General features: G+C 42.4%; 1 protein-coding gene across 1 annotated transcript; it reads left to right on the top strand.

Moving 5' to 3' along the window:
* The first annotated feature begins 56 nt into the window (after nt 1–56).
* PXT1 (peroxisomal testis enriched protein 1) lies at nt 57–21,708 on the top strand. The gene is made up of 3 exons (XM_045842567.1): nt 57–228; nt 14,334–14,464; nt 21,604–21,708. Exons 1-3 carry the CDS (start codon nt 57–59, stop codon nt 21,706–21,708), a joined length of 408 nt encoding a protein of 135 aa, XP_045698523.1.
* The last annotated feature ends 556 nt before the right edge of the window (nt 21,709–22,264 follow it).

Raw genomic sequence — 22,264 nt, 5'->3', positions numbered from 1 at the left:
AATACTGAGAAATGAGGGAAATCTTCTGAAAATATATTTTTCAACAGGGAAAAAACATGAAGAAGAAAGAAAGTAATACTATTGTTTGTGAACCTAAAGAACTCCTGAATCCCTCTTCCAAAGTAACAAATTGTTGCAAATCACTGTGGGTGAAATATAGTTTTCCGAAGGCGTACATGACCAGACTTGCCAGCGACCAGCCAGTTGCAGCCATGTCAAGGAACCCAGGTAAGATATTTGTATTGAACGAAGAGAAATGTTCTACTTAGCTTGTGTTTTTCTTGGTATTGAGGACACAAACTTGGGCATTACATAGACTACTTAAACATTAACTGTAAGAAGGTAGTGGTAAATCTACTCATCAAAGTTCCATATGCTAAAAATTTAAAACTGACTTTGTTTTTTGCTTCATGGTATTACATTTCTTAGTTTCTTGTTAGCTCTGAATCATTGACAAGACAACTAATTAAGATGATCTCAAAGCAACTTAAATAGGTCAAATTATCTTTTAAGAAAAATTTGTCTTTAAACTTGACCTGACAATGCCTGCATTCTTAAGGTAGGAAAAATTCATTTTAGATTCCTTCTTGATTTTGCCAGTACAGGAAACAACTGAAGGAAAGATAAACTTGAAATTTTGTTTTGCAAAAATGTATGATTTCTAAATGTCCCAGACTGTTGGAAAATTAAAGTCTTATGTTTTGAAGAGCATTATGGGTTTTTAGACTTTTAGATTAAAATATGCTAGACATATAAAAGGTTATTATTAAAACTAATCTTAAACTATTCTCCAACTTTAAAAGAATCACATGCCACCGAGAAAATGGAAATTTCAAGCATTGTGTCTGGTCACCATACCAAATTTGGCATCCATTTTCCAGAAAGAACTTGATGGACTTAAATACTGAATTTTCATCTGTGTAGTTGTCAAAAATTCTCAGAGCCTGAGATTCTGTCACCTGTGAATAATATACATATTTTTAATTGAGATGTAATCCATACACGATAAAATCCAACCTTTCAAAACGCACAATGCAGTAGTTTTTAGTATATTTACAAAGTTGTTCAACTATTACTATTCTAGAACTTGTATTTTACTGCAAACCTTTTCCAATATGTTTTCACACTCCCTGTACCGCTTGATCCTCTGAGAAGCCGATGTCCTTCAGAGGTGCTCTGTGGGCGGTTGCCACATTTACCCAAAATGCTTTTCCAATTTCACCTCAGGAGAAACGGTGAAGCAATAATGCCACTACCTGTGGGTTTATACAGTTAACAGCCTACAACCTAACCTATACGTTTGTTTTTGTGCCTAGAACTCTCGTTTTACTCCGTATGCAAAATCTTATTTGTGACGGGTATCTGAGCCTGGTGGGCCACTAGTGTGCAGACAACGGCGGAGCCCCCAGTTTAGAGGCGGGAGCCCACACCAGCCTCCTATTTTCTTTGCATACTCTCTGGCCCAGAAGGTAGCAGCGCGATCCTCCCTTACGTTTTATGATCTCGCTGAAGAAATATGGGCTGTGCAGACTGAAAGAGGCGGTGTGAGAAGGACCCGGAGTTGTTATTCCGGCGTGTAGAACGCTGAAGCTAGGGTAATCGGAGGCGCCCTGCAGTGTATTCCCGGTACCGAGTTTCCCTGCCTCCTACTCCCAAGGGTGTCTGGAAGCAGAGCCGCGCCCCACTGCGGGCGCGGGAGACGGCCTCCGGACGTGCTCGCTCCCCATTGGCCACAGCAGATCCATGTGACCTCTTCTACCCAGCGGTGGGGGAGCCGCGTTTTCCCTGAGAGGAACCGACTCCCGAAGGGAGCCTGCACTGCGGAGCAGCTGGAGGGGTGTGGTTTAGTGGATTAAGTGCGGGTCTCAGAACCAAAGGGTCGCAGGTTCGATTCCCAGTCAGGGCACATGTCAGGGCACATACCTGGGTTGCGGGCCAGATCCCCAGTAGGGGGTGCCCAATTGGCAACTGCGCATTGATGTTTGCCTCTCTCCCCCCTTCCCCTCTCTCTAAAAATAAGTAAAGTCTTAATTTTAAAAAAAGTTCAAATACTGCCCATAAAACTCTTGGGAAACTGATTATGGAGAAGGCCCGTTATCTTTCCTCGGAGTGGGACCTGCCAGAGGCTGAAAATGGAATCACTAGCCATTGTTGGCTGGGAAGTGGTTTGCTAACGCCAAAATTCATCTATTACTTTGGGGAAGTCTACACGTAAGAACAACTCTGGGGAAAAAGAAAACAGAATTTTTGTATAGGGAACTAAAGCCAATTTTTCTTAGAAAAGTTGAGGGGGATGGGTAGAATCTTGGAAAGTCCAGAGAAACTATCTTAATTTGTCGTTTAAGGGAAATTAGAAACTCTTGGGAAAACAAAAATGAGTAAAAACAAAAAAGACCTTGCCCACTTCTAAAAATGTAATAATTATTGATAGGAAAGGGAAAAATTCCAAAAATCTATATACTTCCATATATTTATAGGTGTGTCTGTGTATAACAAGCACAAATGTAATATAGTATTGTAGAGGTCAGAAGAGAATCTAGTGATTTAGTTGCTTTCTTCCTTTGAGAGTGCCTGGATGCTTCTTTTTCCTCTCTTTTTTTTCTTTTTTCTTTTAAGGCTTACCGACTTTCCCTGTCCTCCTCCAGGAAACAGCTTCCTTATTCTTACTTACAGTGGCGTAATATTTCATTGTGTGGATACACCATCATTTATTTAAATAGTTTCCTATTGATGTACATTTGGGTTGTTTCCCATCACATAATATTGAAACCAATGCTACGACAAATAACCTTGATTTGTACAATTTGGTAAATAGATAGGTTGCCCTCTAGAGATGTTGTACCAATTTATATTCTCACCACCAATTGTGAAAGTATCTCCAGGCTTTTGATAAGATTCTATACCAAGAGTTTGAAATATGCAAATGTGCCTTATTGTTGCTACTTTACAACTTTAAATGAAAGGAGCGCTGTCTTCAAAACAAACTAAAAGGTAGAGCTGTCCTTAAACTTAGAGAGTAGCCAATGTTTTCACCTAACCCTAACTCTTTTCTGTTTCATTCTCTCCACCCTCTCCTGCAACTGCATCTTTGCAATCACAATCAACAGTATCTGTTGAGCACCTTCTATGTGCAGGGCACTGAGTGAGGGCCCAGAGTTATGAAATAGATACATGACCTCAAGTGTTTCATCGTTTAGTTGGTCAGGCATAATAAATAGTTATTATGTTGAGTTCCAGAATGCAAAACATACCTCTTGTTTTCAGCACACTCAGTCCAGTTCTTTCCTTCTCTGCACCTCTTGTATCCATCTTCCTGATGCAGATGATGTACTAGACTTTGTATTTCCCAGGTGGCGATGAGTTAATCAGTTAAATAGCTGCTCGTTATGCAGTTGATTGGCACAGGCAGGGGTGGCCCTAAACTCTTTCTGAAGTAAGTGACATTTGTTTGGAGGGTCTCCCCACTTGGTTCCCTTTTCTTCTCTCTGGCACCTTCTCTCCTGAGTGAGCTCTCAGCCCTCACCGGTGCCCTCACTTTTTCTTAGGTTGTCAAATAATCCTTGCTGGAGTATGACTAACCATTAATGTTATCTCAAAATGGCTTGAGGCAAGACTGCAATTTTGATCAAAGAGTCATATATTTCACTTACTATTTAGGAGCTTACCCTTGGCTGAGGTGAATTAATGCATTGAGACCTTGTCCCTTCCTGCCCCATTCTATCCTCTCCCTCCTACTCTTTACTGTGTTGTAGGGTCCTGGAGCTCTGGGACCGTTGTCCTCAGAGCTGTTAACTTTGAGACCCAGCTGGTAGTCCTGGCTCAGTGGCATGGTGTGGCAGGAGATGGGTGCTGGGGAATGGTTTGCCCTTAGGCACTCTTCCCATTGTCTTCTCCCAGTCAGCTTACAGCCTGGCTGCCCCATTGTGAAAGGTTGTTTTCCCAAGTGTATCACCCTGCATAAGTGGCTGCCCTTTCCACTCAGGCTACAATATATTTAAAAGTGTGGATTCAGGGAATGCTGATGCTTTTTTGTTGTATTAAAAAATTTTAATTGGCCCTGGCTGGTGTGGCACAGTGGATTGAGTGCTGGCTGGCAAACTAGGGGGTTGCCGGTTCGATTCCCCATCTAGGGAGAATGCCTGGGTTGCAGGCGAGGTCCCCAGTGGAACATATGTGAGAGGTAGCCACACATTGATGTTTCTCTTAGTCTCTTTTTTCCTACCCTCCCCTCTCTAAAAATAAGTAAATAAAATCTTTAAAAAAGGTTTTTATCAAAGCAACTTATATGTTTATGGAAAGACATCTAGTACTGGAGAGCTTATGGTGAAAAGGACTAAAGCAGTGCCTGACACACAGAAGGCCTACAACAAATATGTGTTGAATGAATGAATGAATAAACACGAAGTTAGTATTCAGCCTCTCCCTTTCACCTCTACCCCATTCTGCTGCCCCATTCCCAGAAGGGCAACTCTTTAATTGGCAATGTTTTCCAGTTTCCCAGATCAGTGGTTCTCAATGATGGCTGCACGCTAGAAGCACCCTAAGGATCTTAAACACACACACACACACACACACACACACACACACACACACACACCTATTTGTTGTCTTATTTCCAAATCAATAAAATTCTTTTTCATTTTTTTAGGTCTCTAAACTGCTGGTCATGTACAGACAGAGTTGGGAACGACTGTTTTATTTTCCTCTATCTCTTCATTTATTTATGCCATCCATTGATTCCTTGACATGACAGATGAGGTTTCATCCATAGTACACCTTCTCTTTTCATGTTTGATAGTTCAATGATTATTTTAATACTTCTGTTTTATTTAAAACAAATAATTCAAATGCCTACTTTTAATTTTATATATTTTCAGCAATATCAGGTGACTCAGCATCTTGTAAGATGAAGATACTAACTTCCCTGTTTTCTTCTCACTCAGCCTTCCACAGCCTGCTATTTGACTTGTATGTCTTCTTATTTTTTTGTGGCCAAAGTTGTTAATATGTACACTTAAAAATTACTTATTTAAGCCCTGGTGTAGCTCAGTGGACTGAGTGTGGGCTGTGGAGCAAAGGCTCACTGGTTTGATTCCCAGTCAGGGCACATGCCTGGGCTGTGGGCCAGGTCCTCAGTAGGGGGTGTGTGAGAAGCAACCACACATTGATGTTTCTTTCCTTCTCTTTCTCCTTCTCTTCCTCTCTCTCTCTGAAAATGAATGAATAAAATCTTTTAAAAATTTATTTATTTATGTATCCTCACCCAAGGACATATTTATTGATTTTAGAGAGAAAGGAAGGGAGAGATAGAGAAACATCTATTGGTTGCCAATCAGGGACAGAACCCACAACCCAGGCATGTGACCTGACTGGGAATCGAACCTACAACCCTTCAGTATGCAGGACAATGCCCAACCAACTGAACCACACTGGCCAGGGCTACATCCTTTTTTTTTTTTTTTTAATTAATTAATTTTGAGAGAGAGAGAGAGAGAGGAAGAGTGAGAAAGAGAAACATGGATTTATTATTCTACCTATTTATACTTTCATTGGTTGATTCTTGCATGTGCCCTGACTGGGAATTGTACCAGTGACCTTTTGGTTCACAGGCCAGCACTCAATCCATTGAGTCACACCAGTCAGGGCTCTTTTTTCTTTCTTTCTTTTTTTTTTTAAGGAGTTGATGGTTGTCATCAGCTCCTATTATGCAACTCTGATCAGCTTTCTTTTCCCCCCATTTTTGTTAGTGACTAATTTTAGTCACTTCATCATCCGTCTCTGTCTCAGCAGATGGTCTCGTTTTCTGCCCCATGTACAAGTTGATGTCATCACAGGCAAACACCTGAATCTTCTTTCCCTTTGCTCCAGATTTCCTTATGTTAGCATCACAACTTACCTCCTTCTATTCCATCTCAAGGGAAGGGGCAGATGGTCTGCCTATGAAAGTTCATCCTTCCACATGTTTTCTTTCTTGTTCCTCTTAAACCTTTGAGACTTTGCCCCAACAATTTGACCTATACTGTTGTCTGCTTTCCATTACTCCTAATTTCTCTCCTCAACCTACACACCTGCTCAAGACTCTCAATTTAGAAAATTCCTTCAACACACCTCCTCTTCTTTCTCCTTACTGCCTTTCTCTCTCATTCCTCCATCAGGGTACCTCTTGGAAGAGGAGCCTATACTTACCAATTTCAAATCTAATCTGGCAGCTCAAATTCACACTTCATTGTCCTGCAAACTTTCTTTTATCTGTACTGCATTCTTTTTTGTTGATATCACTGATCCTGGGTGATACCAGCAATCTTTTTTAAAAGGCCAATTTGTCCTTGCTAAAAGATTTGGAGCCTTCCTGAGACTGATTAGTAGTTCTGCCAAGTTTAAGCAAATTACTTTGAAATTGTTATCCTGATTAGGTATTGTTAGGGATTGAACATTCAACTGCAAAATGTTTGGTTATGAGAGAGGCAACTTTGAGATGAGGCAACTACTGTTGATTTTGTATTTAAAAGATTAAATAATCAAATTGATTGAATTTAAAGCACTAGTTAATGCCCTGAAGTCCTTCTAAAGGAAGCCACTTTCCTCAACTAAAAGAAGAGGTTACATGACTTTGAGAAGAAGCCTTGAGTTTTTCTCTTTTTTCTCCCTTCCCTTCCCTTCTCCTTCCCCCTCCCCCTCCCCTCCCCCTCCCCTCCCCTCCCCTCCCCACCCTTCCCTTCCCCTTCCCTTCCCTTCTCTCTGAAAAATGGAGGCATGTGTTTTCCAACCTGGAAGAAGATGGTGGTCCAGGATGTGGAGAGACCAAGACGTGTAGTACCCTCATCCTCATTTTTGTCTACCTGTTGTATCAGTATTCCAAAAATAAAAGATTGTGCAAGCTCCCTGATATGCTCTGGGATTTAGAGGTGGTGGCTACCAGAAATAAAGACTATATAGCCCTGGCCAGGTAGCTCAGTTTGTTAGAGTGTTGTCCCGATATACCAAAGTTGTACGTTGAGTCCCCAGTCAGGGCACGTACAAGAATCAACCAATGAATGTATAAATAAGTGGAACAACAAATTGATGTTTCTCTTTGTGTGTCTGTCTCTGTCTCTCTTTCTAATCATTTTTAAAAAAGACTATATGTACTGGAATGACTTTCCCTGAGAATAATCCCCTCTCAGTAATAATACAAGAATTTAAGTTGCAATAGCTTAAAATTATTCCTAGTCATACAGTCGAAGTACTGAAAATTTTAGCCCTTGCTGGTGTGGCTCAGTGGATTGAGTGCTGGCCTGTGAACCAAAGGGTTGCTGGTTAGATTCCCAGTCAGGACACAGACTGGTTGCAGGCCAGGTCCCCAGCTGGTGGCGTGTGTGAGAGGCAGCCACACATTGATGTTTCTCTCTCTTTCTTTCTCCCTCTCTTCCCCTCTCTCCAAAAATAAATAAAATCTTTTAAAAAAAATTACTGCAAAATTTAACACAAAGGAATATCATTTTAGAAAAAAACCATAGAACAATTCCTTCTGTTTAAACTTAAGCCACATTTTAATTTGCTTCACATATGGACCATATACTTCCTATATGACCTTTTACTGTTTTCTGGACTTTCTCATTGCCTTTTCTCCCCTCCCCCACAGGCTTTGTAGTTTCCCCAAATTTTCAACCATACCGTGTCTTCTATCAAATCTCCCTATCTCCTGGGGGCTTCCCATCTACAGTTGTTGTCTTGCTCCAGTTCAGTTACTCTCTGGGCCTACTGTACCATCCCCATTCTGGGACTTCCCTGCATGTTATTCGGATCCACCTTTTGCTAAGTCTTCTGTCTTTTGTCTTGGTTTAGTCATACTGGCAGTAAACTCTTTTTTACTGGAATGCTTCCTCAAGAGACTTCCTAAGAAATTGTGTGTGGAAGAAAAATTTTTCCTTACATATCTGCAAGTAACTTTATTCGTATCTCACATGTTATTGAGAGTTTAGCTAGGCATAGAATTCTAATCTGAAAATGATTTTTAGAGGATATTAATTGTTTTGCTGTCTTCTTGTACCCATTGTTGATGGGAGTTAGCTGCCCACTAATCCATGTTTCTCTTTGGAGATTTTTAGCATCTCCTTATGCTTAGTGTTTTGAAATTTCAATATGTTCTACAGGTGAAGTTTTTATTTCCCCATTTGTTGTCCTGAGCATTTGGTGGGGGCTTTTTCTTTCCTTTCTTTTCCTTTCTTTTCTTTTTTCTCCTTTCTTTCCTTGGTTCCTTCCTCCCTTCCTTCCTTCCTTTTGCAGGACTCTCTAATCTGAAGTCTGGTGTATTTTAGCTCTGGGAAGCTGTCTTAGACAGTTTGTTCTGATAATTTCCTCTATTTCTCTCTTTCTGGGTTGCCCATTCATCAGACACTGTTCTTTCCATATTGGCACTCTACATCTTTGTCTTTTCTCTGCTGTTTTTCAACCTCTGATGTTTTTTCTGAGTGATTTCTTTGACTTCAGTTTTCCAGAACATCACTTTTATTTTTGGAAATTATATATTTTAAATAAAAAGAATTTGTTCCAGGATTATTCTTTTTCACAGAGCACCCTCTTTTGTTTCATGGATGTGATATTTCCTTAAATCTCTCTAAATATATACATTAGAATTTGTACACATTCTCTTCTGTTCTCTAAATTCTGTCTGTTTTCTTTAGGATTACTGTTTTATTTGTTTATCTGGTATTTGTTATTCTGTGGTTCTTATCAATTGCCTGGTGATACTTTGTAATTTTAAAGAAATATGGGCAGGGTAGCTAGTGAGGTGTTTGGCTGCTATTATGTGAGTAGGACTGACTGTTTTTCCGGGTGGCGCAGTGGCCAACATTTATAAACTGTTCATCCATGTTCCAGGCACTGTCCTGTGCAGGTTAAATATATTAACTCAATCATCTCAACAACCCCTGCGTGAGGCAGTTACTATGGTATTTCATTAAATTTAATATTCATCAACTGTAAGACATACCATTATTTTATTTACTACTAAAAAGGTAAATGATGTTATCGAACTATGATATACCACAGATTATAAATCACATTCTGATTTGGAAGGCATTAAAAAAATCTTAGAATTCATGAAACAATACATTACTATTTACATTTTACAGTTGACAACTGAGGCATAGAGAGATTGAATAATTTGCCCCAGGTTACATAGTTTTATTTGTAGTGGATTTTACATTTGAACTGAAGTGATGTGGCTTCAGAATTTCACCACTGTGCCTAACCGCCTCTCCAGGGCTCCCTGGTGAGCAGGGACTCAAATGGAGCGCCTGGTGGCGGGAGCACTCTGAGTTGGGGGAGGGGAGGCCTTGGGGAGGTGAGTTAGGGAGCGAGCTTTGGGGGGTCGGGGGCAGATTCCTCAGATACCAGAACAAAGAGACGTATAATCCGAGGCACCAGCTTTCGTAAAGAAGCTTTAGCTTCCTCCATAAGATTTGTTGTCTTCCATTAGAGAACCGTGGTCTGGGTTTTAATGATTGATTCATTCATTGCCTGATGTCTGTGCTGAGTGTAGTGGGCGGCGATGTCAGCGGCACCAAGCGGTGCAGTTGATTCCCCATCAGATGTCCAGTCAGTGGCGTCTCCTCTCCCAGCCCTGGGGTCTCAGTGGGTCTATGGGCGTCCATCCTCAGTGGTGGGCGCTTTGCCTGGCTTCTCTGCACATGTCTTGTCTCATCTCCGTTGTGCTTTTCACAAACACGTACAGATCTCTCATCTGCTGTTGACCTTGCTTTCCATTCTCTGCATTGTTGTGGTTTTATTCTTTTTTATACTTTACTATTTGGTGGGGTTAGGGAGGGATTAGGAGAAATAGAGAGGCCAATGCTTGTGCTCAGTCTTGAACCAGAAGCCCCTAGACCTTTATTTTTAGGGAGCAGTCAAGATTATAGAAGGATGACCAAGGTCCCCACTGGGTCATTTAGACTATGGTTTGAGTTTCAGAACTCTGCATGGATATATACACATTCAGACAACTTTCCAGTATAAAATGAGATACTTTTTCCTTTGTATATTAAAAATTCAATACTTGGAAAGTAATAGGGTTTTGTTTTTTTATTTTACCCATTTTAATGATTTTATCACAAACTTCTCACTTCAATATATTATCACTTTAGATCTTTGATTTAATGATTTATTTCCTGTTATCTTATAATATGGTGGCATAGCTACCATATTTTGCTGTGCAGAATGCTCACTTTTTTGCCCAAAATTTTGAGAAAAAAATAAGGATGTGCATTATACACAGTATGAAATAATGATTACACACAATGGGTATAATAATTCCATGTATGATGCACAAGAATGTGGGTGCACATTGTACATGGCAAAATATGGTATTTGATTGTATGAATGTCTGTGGGACAGATACACCAGTCCTCTTTAGTCAGCAAAGAGTTCCATGTATAGGTTGAGCACAGGAGAGCTCAATCCATTTTGCATTCAACTTTTACTAGGAATGGATTAATGACCAGAACCGAAAATACAAAACAGTTGTATCAGGAACTTAATTTTTTTAAAAAGACTTTATTTATTTATTTTTGTTTTTATTTTTTATTTTTTTAGAGAGAGGGGAAAGAAAGGAGAGAGGAAGAGAAACATTGGTGTATGAGAGCAACATCAATTGGTTGCCTCTCACATTTCAATTGCAGACCTGGTCCATAAGCCAAACATGTGCCCTAACTGGGAATTGAACCGGCAACCTTTCAGTTTGTGGGACAATGCCCAATCTACTGAGCCACATGAGTTGGGGCAGGAACTTAATTTTTAAATTTCACTTTCAGAGCCTCTCCTGAAGTTGACTTATAGCCAACACAATCTCCTACACAATTTTATTGACATGGACAGTTCCGGACACAGATAGCTAATGTAGCATTTATGATTATTTGCTTGGTTGCAGGGAAGAGAAACCTATTCTAGTTAACTCCAGAAAACTGTAGTTTCTGGTGAGGATGCTTATGAAAAAGAACTGAACTTGGAGGGTTCAGGTTCCAAGGCTGCTGTGAGGGCTAACCACCCTCCCTCCTTTTTTTTTCCCCTCAAGTCTCGGTTTCTGAGCATCTTGCTCCGTTCTTCTCTATCAGCCAGCTTCCCCTGCCTCTCCTTTAACTGTTTCCTTCCCCTTCATAATTTTCACTTGCAAATGACTTTGACTTATTTTGAGCCCAACATAATTCTGTGGCATTCCTACTCCCACTGTTAACTCTTCTCTCAGTTTCCTGAGTCTTCACTGAACTGAGAGGAAGCTGACATTGAACAGAGAGAAAGGGACTCTGTCCAGTCTTGACTGTAGGTTCTGAGTACCCAGCCAGCCAAGCGGTTATTGGTTCTTGGGTCAGGTGTCCACCTCTGATCCACTCAGCTGTGGCCTGGGGGTGGGGCGGGGCCATGTAGGAAAGAACCGGATTGCTTAGGCAACAGGTCAGGTTCTTGTGGAAAGCGGTGTGGGCAAGTCAGACAATCGCTGGCATCTTCCATACAGGGATCCTCAGGTGTGTTGCAGGATTCTGGATCAGCAGCAGCAGCACACGCTCACAGAGTTATATCCTGTATACTGTAGTTAACCAAGTAACAATGTCCACTAGGGTTACATATTTTAGAAGAAAATTTTCAACAAGATTTGAAAGATGGTTAGGAAACAGCATTTTTCCTGATTCCACTTTTATCTTTCTACTCTCAGTCATTTTTGTGGGTGTTTGTTCCTTGCCTACCTTGTTTACAGTCACTTTATCCAGAGGTTCTGTCTTCAGCTGTACAAACTGAAATATCTCATCCACTTTCCTGTATTTTTATTGAGTGAACAAATGAATAATGACTTTTCGATCTTTAGATTCTGACATCCCGAGTTCCAAGTATTACCCAGATGCTTGCTAAGATGTTCCATAGGTACCTTAAATTTATGAGTGAACTCAAATTTTGTTTTTTCTCTTTCAACCCATCTCCACTGCCTGCCACGCCTGTCCTTTCCCGACCCCTGTTCTCTGCACGGGCTGATGGTGCCTTCGCCCTTCCAGTCTGAGGGGCTGGAAAAGCAGGAGTTTCCCTTTCCCTCAGCTTTCTCATCTAATCTATTACCGAATTCCAGTACATTCTGCTCCTAAATATTTATAGAATCTGTTCTCACCACTCCACCCCTGTTAGGACAGCTTTAGTTCAGACCTGGGTTTAAGTCCTGCCTCTCACACTCATTGACTTTCAATCCCTAGGCAAGCCACTCAGCCATTTTATAAACCACTGTCTTTAAACTTGCTGCAAATGGGAACCACCTGGGGAGCTTTAAAAAATAAAGTACTGATGCTTGGTCCAACTCCCAGGAAAATGATTTCTTTGGAATGGGGCGAGGCTTGTGCATGGGGAGTTTTAAAAGCACCCCACCCGCAGTCCTGCCAAGGACTCTAAGGTGGAGCCAAGACTGAAAAGTACTTTCTAAACCCCAGCTCTCTCATCTGTAATATGGAGGTAAAATGACCTCATGGGGGTCATTGTGAGGGAGTAGTCAGTAAAATAATGCATGTATGGCCTGTTGTGTGGTAAGCATGTTAGTTATCGACAGGCAGCTCCTTATCATCCCTCCCCAGGACTTCGAGGTAGCTTCTAAACATTTTCTTGCCTGTCTTACCATTCTCTACTCTGATCCCCGAAGGAAACAGCCAGAAAGCAAATCTGACCACACCATTTCCTTCTTAAAACCCTTTACTGGGTCTCCTGCTCTGCTGGGTGAAGTCCAGGCCTCTTGCTGTGCCTTCATGACTTTGCTCTTGCCTGCTCTGTTGGTTTTCCCATTACTGCCTGCTTTTCAGCACCGCCTAGAGCCTGTGCACACAACCTCTCAGCCACCCCCATGCCTTTGCTCACGTGATCCTTCTGCCTGGAGAGTTCTGTTTGCCACCCGCTCCAAGCCGGCTCTGGCCCCCAACTCGGTCTTCCTCTCCTGGCTGACTCTTACTTATCCTTCATCCTTCCGGACGGGCTTGCACTGTCCTCTCCACTGGGGTGTCTTCCCTGGCCTCCCCGCAGGCCCTGTCCTTCTGTAACACGTCAGATTGTATTTTGTCTCTCTCCAGCAGCCTCTTCAAAGACAGGGCTTGTTTTCTGTGCACAAAACCTGAAAAATCAAAGTCCTCAAATTTTATTGGAACCAAATAGGTTCAAAGCAAAACTTGCTGTATTTATGAAGCCCTATGTGTGTCTACTTTAGCCCAAATTTATTTCCTTCTCTGAATTCCTAAAGCACCTGGGCATCATTGTTTCATCCCTGCCCAGTGTACTGTGAGCAACTTAAGGACAGGAACCGTGTCTTTTTACTTTTTATAAGTTCCCCAAAGCACCCAGAACAGCAGTTTACTCATAGTGTTGCTTAAAAACACTCATTGGTTGCTGGAAGCAAATAGCATTCGGAAAAACTCGTTCAAGGATAGTGGGTTCAAAAAATGGAAAAACTGGCTTTAAAAAGCTGCAGAGATCCAGACCCATACCACACAGTGACTGGCGGTCACAGCCGGTTTCTGAGCACCTGAAGTACAGCCCACGCAATTAAAGAGCTAAACTTCAAGTTTTATTGAATTTTAATTAACTTTAAAAACAGATACTTAGTTTAGTTGTTGGAAAACTTTCAAGTACATTTGGAAAAACTTGAATATGAATCTACTTTTTAAAATGTAAACTTTGTGAAATCTAAATACAGGTCAATGTTTTCCAATGAAAAGTTAGCTTCTGAATTGAGATGGACCATAAGACTAACTTAACATTAGATTTTGAAGACTTAGGTATAATAAAAAGGATGCAAAACATATAATTTATAATTTTCTGTTGATTACAAGTTGTAATGATAATACTTTGGATATGTTGGCTTAAGTTAAATATATTACTAATTAATTTGATCTGATCGTACTGCTAGAATATTAAAAATTAGTGTGTAGCTTGAACTATATTTCCATTGAACAGAACTGACCTATTCCAAAGCAAGGCTTTTTTTTTTAAAAGATTTTTAATTTATTCTTTAGAGAGGGAAGGGAGGGAGAGAGAGAGAGAGAGGGAGAGAGAGAGAGAGAGAGAGAGATCATCAATGTATGGTTGCCGGGGACCATGGCCTGCAACCCAGGCATGTGCCCTGACTGGGAATCGACCCTGCGACACTTTGGTTCGCAGCCCGCGCTCAATCCACTGAGCTATGCCAGCCAGGGCTGGCTTTTTTTTTTTTTTTTTTTGATAGCCATTATGATGAGGGGTTTTCATCCTCTCATTGTCTAAGACAGATTTTAGTAACTAGTGGTGGGTAACTTCACAGATGGTTAATGGAGTATCTCTCTTAAACTCTTTTAATGCAGATCACAACTCTCCCTCTGAGCCCAAGGAAAACAGCATCAGCCAGAACCGTCACCAGGAGGAAATAATCCACAAGTTGGCTGTGCAGCTGAAAAACATTGGAGACAGCATCAACCACAGGATAGTTCCAGAGGTGAGACCTCTGTGTGTCCAGCAAGGGCCTGGCAGGCAGGGGAAAGAGTGGATGGAACAATGGCTGCTAAGTGGCTGGGATGCCCAGAAATTAGCAGAACACTTGGATCAGTAATGTCCAGATTACCAAACATTAGCTCTGAAAATTATGAACCTGACTCAAGGTCACTATTTGACCTCATACTTGCCACTCAAACTGTGGCCCATGGGCTAGGAGTCTCAGCATCACTCAGCAGCCGGTCAGGTGTGCAGAATCCCTGTCCACGACACTGGAATCACGATCTTGTACCTTTTTACACACACCCCACAGGGTTTGTGTGCGCATTAAAGTGTGAGAGACTTCACTCCACTCCCTTAAGCTGGGATGCCTTTGAGAATTACCTGTGGATTTTTAAGAATTACAGATGCCTGGGCCCTGCTTTGAGAGATTCTGATTTAATGGGCATGAGGTGTGGCCTGGGCATCAGGCATTTTACAAGCTCCCCGGGTGAATCGAATGCTCAGTCAAGGAGGACAAGCTGTGCCTTAGATTGCAGTGATCCTCTGGCCAACCAGACGTATGACCTAAGCCCACTCCCGCTGATCTCTGAGCTTCTCCTGATTATGATAAGATGACAAGGGAAAACAGGAAAGAATAATGGTTACTACTTGAAATGTTAAGGGTGATGAAATCCATAGCCAACTTAGTTTTCCTCAGAGCAAGCTGTAGTTGGCAGCAGAGAGAATGATCACGTGGGGCTCGGTGACAGAGGGGTGGCTGCCCCTCAGGGCCCAACTTCCTGCCCTTACATTCACCTCTCCCTGGATGACTTCTTGCTCATCACCGCTGCAGCCACTGCGCTGGCTTCAGGGAGTGCCACGTCTTCTTCCATGTTCTGGCCGAAATGCGGACAGTATGTAGCCTTTCCCTCAAGTAAAACATTCCCTGAGACAAAACATGAATGGGCAGGTCCCAACAACAATACTACTGAAAGCAAGAAGGAAGAAAAGATGAAATAAATATGCAATCAAATAAAACTTTTCACAGACCAATTTCGTTGGAACAATACTTATTGGACACCTGCCCTGTGGCAGGCTCGGCTCCAGCCATTGGTGCTGGAGCAGAGAGCAGGACAGACGATGAGGCTACCCTCACAGATGTCAAAGTCAAGGAGGGAGACAGACAGCACAGCAAATGAACCGAGAAACAGTGTGGTCAGACCGGACTCAAGCAGGATTAGAAGCCACTGAGTGATGGAGAAGATTTTAGAGGACCATTCAGAGAAGGTGATATCTCTTGGGGAGGTGGCATCTGAGTGGACGCTGGAAGTGAGGGAGCCAGGCATGAAGTATGTGAGGGGAAGTGTCCTAGGCAGAGGGAACAGCAAACACAAAACCCTTGTTACAGGGACAGGCTTAAGGGACAGCAAGGAGGCCGGAATGGCTGCTGTGGAGGGAGGTAAGGTCTGGGAGTTGGCCTTGGTCTTAGAGGCGGTGGTAGGTGTTTGGGTTTTATGCTGAATATAAGGAAACATCTGGAGCAGGAGAGTGTCAGGAGCTGATTTACACGTAGATGGAGACTGGCGTGGTGCAGAGAGTAGGCTGTGTGCAGGGCTGGGGACACAGGAGGCCCTCCCAAAGGCTGAGACCAGCACGTAGCAGTGGAAGTGGTAAGATGATCAGATTCAGGATGAATTTTAAAAGTAGAGCCTGCAGGATTGGCTAATGAATTGGATGTGCTGAGTGGAAGAAAAAGCATACTTTTCCTCAGTGGTTTTGGACTGAGCATTGAATGGATGGTAGTGCCATTTACTGGGATGGAGAGCACTAAAGAACAGAGTTGGGGGGAAATACAGAGTTCCATCTGGGAAATGCAAGTCTGAAGTTCCTATTAAGTACCAGATTGAGATGATGTGAAACTGAGTTGTAAGGACCAGACTGGAATTAGAGGAGACACTGAAACTCGAGATAAGAATTTGGATTACAAAGTGTTGCTCTCTCTCTGGGCTCACAGGGTCAATAATGACCTTGCTCCCGGCCCAACTCTATTTGGAGGATAAACTAAAGCTATGTAATAATAGCTAGTGCTTACTGAGGGCTTGCTGTTTGCTAAGGACCATGCTAAGGGTTTCACTTGCATTGTTTTATGTAATTCTTACAACCACCAATGAAGCTGGGACTATTACCATTCTCACATTTCAAATGAGGAAATTGATGTTTTGGAGAAGTCAAGTAACTTCTCCTAAATTACGCAGTTGGTAGGTTTCGGAATTAGGACCCAAACCCGTGTCTGCTGGTTCCAAAACACATGAACGGCTCCAATACTGTCTACTCTTTGACTCTCTTTCTCCCGGGGGCACCCTGAGAGCCCGAGGCCCAGAGGGAGGTGGGTGTGCCTTCCTACCTCTGGAAATTTTCTGTGCAGGACCCCTTTCAGAGACCTCACCTGAAAGCCTTACCCTCTGGCCTCAATGGACAACCACGTCTGAATCTACACCAGAAGCTTCACCTACGTAGAAGACGTACTTCCACAAGGACTTGCTGCTCGCCGAACCTTCAGCTATGGTGGGAGGGGTTAAGTGTGCTGCTTTTAGGGCCCCAGTACTGGATCCAAAGTCTGACTCCCCACTATTTACTGTGCGAACTTGAGCAAGTTACTTAACCCTGGCTCTCATCGGTAACATGGAGATAATAACAGTGCCTTCCTTACATGGCTGTCAGGAAAATTCAATGAGAGGATCTATGTAAATCACTCAGAACAGAACCTGACTTACAGAAGAGGATCAATAAATGTTAGCTAAACCAAAAAAATGTAATGTTTTTTTGTCTTTGCCCTTTCAACATTTGGAGTTGAAATCTCTTTACTATGTATCATTTCTTATAGCATACTCATATTTATGGTCTCCCTTCTAGGCTACAATTCTGTAGGAAAGTTTTCACTTTTCATCCCAGGAAATTCTGTGGTTCAACTTTCCTGTTATTTGATCAGCTGATTCTGAATATTTATGGGTCTGGCTAATGTTTTTCTCTGAAAAGGAGAGGCCAGAATAGGACAAATCACAACCACTGTTTTCCATTTGACTCAGCCTGCTCAACAGGTCGCTGCTCTGTGTTACCTCCTTAGCCATTTTGCCTCCTTTCCTTTGTCTCCTAGAGTTGTAATTTACTTCTAAGCCTTAAATTGAACTCTGCAGCCAAATAAATCAACACTGAATGGTATCAGCTTTTCTTTCTTTAAAAAAAATAACTTCATCGAGAAATAAAATTTACATACCATACAATTTACCCATTTAAAGTGTACAGTTAATGATTTTAGTGTATTCACAGTCGTATAATAACCATCATCACAATCAATGTTATAACATTTTTATCACTCCAGAAAGAAACCCCAAGCCCGGTCACAGTCACTGCTCATTTCCCTGCTTTTCCCTCCGGCCTCGCCAATCTACTTTCTGTCTCTGTGGACTTGCCTGTTCTGGACATTCCATGTAAGTGGAATCACACAACATGTGGCCTTTTGCAAATGGCTTTTTTCACTTAGCATGCTATTTTACTTTTATTTTTCTATTTAAAGTTATTTTTAGACAGAGAGGAAGGGAGGGAGAAAGAGGAGAAAAACATCGATTGATGGCCTCTCACACATGCCCCGACTCGGGACAGAACCTGAAACCCAGGCATGCGCCCTGACGGGGAATTGAACCCGCGGCTTTTCACTTGGCGGAACGACACCCAGCCAACTGAGCCACACCAGTCAGAGCAACATAATGTTTTTCAAAGTTCATCTATGTTGTAGCACATGTCAGCACTTCATTTCTTTTTATTGCTCAATAATGTCCCATTGTACACATATTTCACATTTATTCACCAGTTGATGAACGTTTGGGTTGTTTCCACTTTGCCATGAGCATTTGTGTACATGTTTTTGTCTAGAATATGTCTGCAGTTCTTTTGGGTACATTCCTGGGCGTGGAATTTACTGTGTTGCATGAGAACCCCGTGTTTGACTTTTGGAGGAACACCCAGACTGGTTTCCAAAGTGGCTGACCTGCCTTCCCTCCCCGGCAGCCGTGTGCGAGGTTCCAGTCTCTCCACATTCTTGTCAGCACTTGCTATTCACTGTCTTTTCGATCAGAGCCAGCCCAGGGAGTTTGAAGGGGCATCTCCTTGCAGTGTTGATGTGCATTTCTCGGATGGCTAGTGCGCATCTTCTCACATGCTTCTTGGTCACTTGTGTGTGTCTTTGGAGAATGTTTATTCAGATCTTTTGCCCATTTAAAAGTCTTCTACTATTGAGTTGTAAGTTCTTTATATATGCTAGATGTAAGTTCCTTATAAGAAACATCATTTGCAAATATTGTCTTCCATTCTGTAGGTTATCTTTTCACTTTCTAGATGGTATTCTTTGAAGCACAAAAGTTTTTCATTTGATGAAGTACAATTTCTTTTCTTCTTCTGTTTCTAGTGCTTTTGGTGTCATGTGCAAGAAGTCATTGCCTGACCCAAAGTCATGATGGTTTATACCTATGTTTCCTTCTAAGAGATTTGTTGTCTCAGCTCTTGAAGTTAGGTCTATTTGGAGTTAATTTTTGTATGTGACATGAGTTAAAAGTCCATCTTCAGTCTTTGCATGTGTGTTTCCAGTTGTCCCAGCACCGTTTGTGTTCTTTCCCTGGCACTCACGTCAAAGATCAGTGGACTGTAGGTGTGAGGGTTTGCTTCTGGACTCTCGGTCCTGTTGCACCGATCTCCACGTTTGTCCTTATGCCTGCCCTACCACTTCTCGCAGCATTTTATAAAGCTGGCTTTGACCTAGACTTTTAAAGGCATCTTGTCCAGTTCCACAAAATTGCCCTTTAGAACATTTTTAAATAGACCACATCATATTTTAAAAAATAATTTTACAAGTTTCTCCTAAGTCTGGCTCTAAAATGCTGAAAGCTTCACTCTGCTGCTTCAAGGCTTAAGTCAAGCAGCTTTAACAGAATTTCAGATCCGGCATGGCGCATTTCTTTTCTGTAGACTCATCATTTACTCACCTTTTGAACTCTGTTTAAGCAAGTGGTCGCACTGATTCTTCAGATCCCTCCCTGCTTTTGATACATTGAAGCAAACTTTCAGTTTTGTTCTTGAACCACGCTGGCAAGAGGCTCACCAGGTGTTTTTGTCGGCTGAACCAGTTGCCCTTGAGCTGCCACACATCTGCTTTCTTGTTTTCTTCACTTAGGCAAGGATTCTGTTTTTTCAAATAGGCCTGATTCTCAAAACAATATCTGTTTTGGTATTTAGTTATATAGGGTTTTAATTCAAGGATCTCATCTTTTTTTAAAAAGTCCAGGGCATGTAATTTTCCTAGATATAAAGTATGTCTTCCCATCACATTGAGGATCTTAAGTGTGTCTTTGAACGTTTCCTCTGCAGGAAGGACTCTTTCCCTTTGGGTTCCAGAAGCTGCCCCCTTCCTGTCCCTACAGGGCTAGGAGTGGCAACAGTTCTGTGGTCACCCTCCCTGGTACTGTACCACCTGCTGTGGTCCCCTCCCCACTTTGTTGATAGTCTCTTTATTGGGCTGTCCCTGAATTTCCCTAATTTAAGTGTGCCGTCTGTTTTCTTTGGGGCCAACTAATACAGCGACACATAGGGAACTTCTTAGTTTGTTAGAAAGAGGGGAGAGAAACTAATGTTTATTAAATAATTTCTTCCAGGTACTCTTTGAAAACACTCTCAGAGGGTAGAAGGAAAACAGAACTTTCCCTTTAACTTAATTCTCCCAGTAACCCTATTAATTAGTGGTACAAGTATTTCAGGACAAGCATTGAGGTTCAGAGGGATTCAGTAACCTATCCCAGGTCACTCAGCAGCTAAGTGACAAAACTGGAGTTTAAATGTGCATCTGGATATAAACTGGAGTTTATGAGCATCTGACTCCATGCTCATTTTCTTGTCTGCCTTGCTGGAAGGAAATTCATTCGGTTTTCCTAACTGATATCAATTATAAAAGGAAAAAAAATTTTAGTGATTCCCAGTTACTGACAAGACAGAATCTAAATTCCTTAACCTGCTGCTAATGATTCATCATTCATTCACTTATTCGGCTAGTGCTTACTGAGTACCTGGCGTGTGTCAGGCTCTGGCCGGCACTGGACATGGCAGTGACCAGAAGGGACAAAACTCCTGATCTCATGAAGTTTATATTCTAAAAGGGAGACAAGTGACAAATGAGTAAATATGTATATAATTTATCAGACAATCATAAATATTCTGGAGAAAAATAAAGCAAGGAAAGGCATGAGGAAGGTTGAGGATTTGCAATTTTGAGTAGAGGAGTTTAAGGGATGCCTTTGCTGAGGAGGTGGCTTCTGAGCAAACCCTGACACAGCGTGAGAGGGAGTCGGGGATTTCTGGGGAAAGCAGTGGAGACGGGCAGGTTTGAGGAACAGCCAGGAGGCCAGCGTGGCTGAAGCTGAGTAGGGGAGAAGGTAGTAAAAGATGTGGGCGGACGGGTGGGTTGGCGGTAGATCAGGTAGCGCCTTTAGGTCACCACGAGGACTTCTGAGTGAGGCCGAGCCACTGGAGAGCAGTGAGCAGAGGAAGCCGCATTTCAACAGTCTCCTGAGGCTGCCCTGTTGAGAATAGACTGTGGGAGGAGGGGTCGGGACTGGGAGAGGCCTTTGCAAAGGACCCTCAGGCTCCTTCTCCAGATGCTGCCGTATAAATAGTGGGATTTACTTATGGCTCCACAAACTTGCTGTGCTTTCTCACCTCCAACTTTGCTCCTGTTCACTCCCCTCTCCACCCACCTAAGTCTCCTCAGTTCTTCCAACGCTAAAGCTAACTTCTTTGCTTCTTTGACAAGGCTAAGAAAGTGCCTCAAGGAGGCTGGAGAAAGTGGTCATTAGCCCTGAAAAGAGGGTCCCCATTTGCTGACAGTTGAGATGGGAAAACACATCCAGAGAGAAACTTCCCAAGGCAGTGCAGAGGGTATGGAAGTGACTAAACAGACGGAGATACTCCCCTTCAGTTGAGACAGTTCATAAAGCAGCCCAAGAAGATTGTTTGGGGGCATCAATTGAATTATTCCTGAATTTCTACTTTGGATTAATCTACTGCATTTTTTAAAAACAACAACAACAACAACAACCCTGTCTCTCTCTTTTTGAACAGGATCTTCGATGGGAAGGCAGAGATGCACTGGCTCATTTTGCCCTAGTTCTCTTCGGAGGAGCTCACGCGTTGCTGCGCTTTCTCCGGAACCACCGTTTGATGTAAAAGGAATGCACGTCAAGTTCTGTTTTCCTTCTACCCTCTGAGAAACACGAATTCCACCAGCACAGATGGGAAGAAGACCCTGCCCCGTCTCCCTCTCTTTTTACCCGCCACTGTTGGTTTATGCCTGGTTCCTTAGAGAACTGTGGACTCACTGACCATCTATGTCTGTTCAGGGAGACTGGCTATGAGATGTCAGTGATTGCCTGGTGGTAGGGCCCAAGGCGCACTTAGGAGGTGCTGTGGATGGTCTCAGTGCTCCTTGTGAGGAAATCTTGAATATTTCCTTCCCGGAGGGAAACTGCACCTCATCCTCAAACCAGAGAACACAGAAATGGGTGTGTTCTCCTGGGCGCCCCCCGGCCCCCAGGCACCCGCCGCCCTGCTCTCAGTGCTCAGTCCAGATCGGAGGTGCCCCATTCTTCTTCCTTCCTGTCTACCTCATGTTCCCTCTCTCCCTCCTTGTAGAAGTATTACAGGTATTAAGAAAGTTTGTCGTTATAATTTATAAGTTCTATATATGTTTGAGTTCTTTGTGAGAAAAGTGTTATTTAAAAAT

This window comes from Phyllostomus hastatus, unplaced genomic scaffold (assembly GCF_019186645.2).
Source record: "Phyllostomus hastatus isolate PE091 unplaced genomic scaffold, TTU_PhHast_1.1 phas_contig_40, whole genome shotgun sequence".
NCBI classification, from domain to species: Eukaryota; Metazoa; Chordata; class Mammalia; order Chiroptera; family Phyllostomidae; genus Phyllostomus; species Phyllostomus hastatus.
This window is presented reverse-complemented; position numbering and strand designations above follow the sequence as displayed.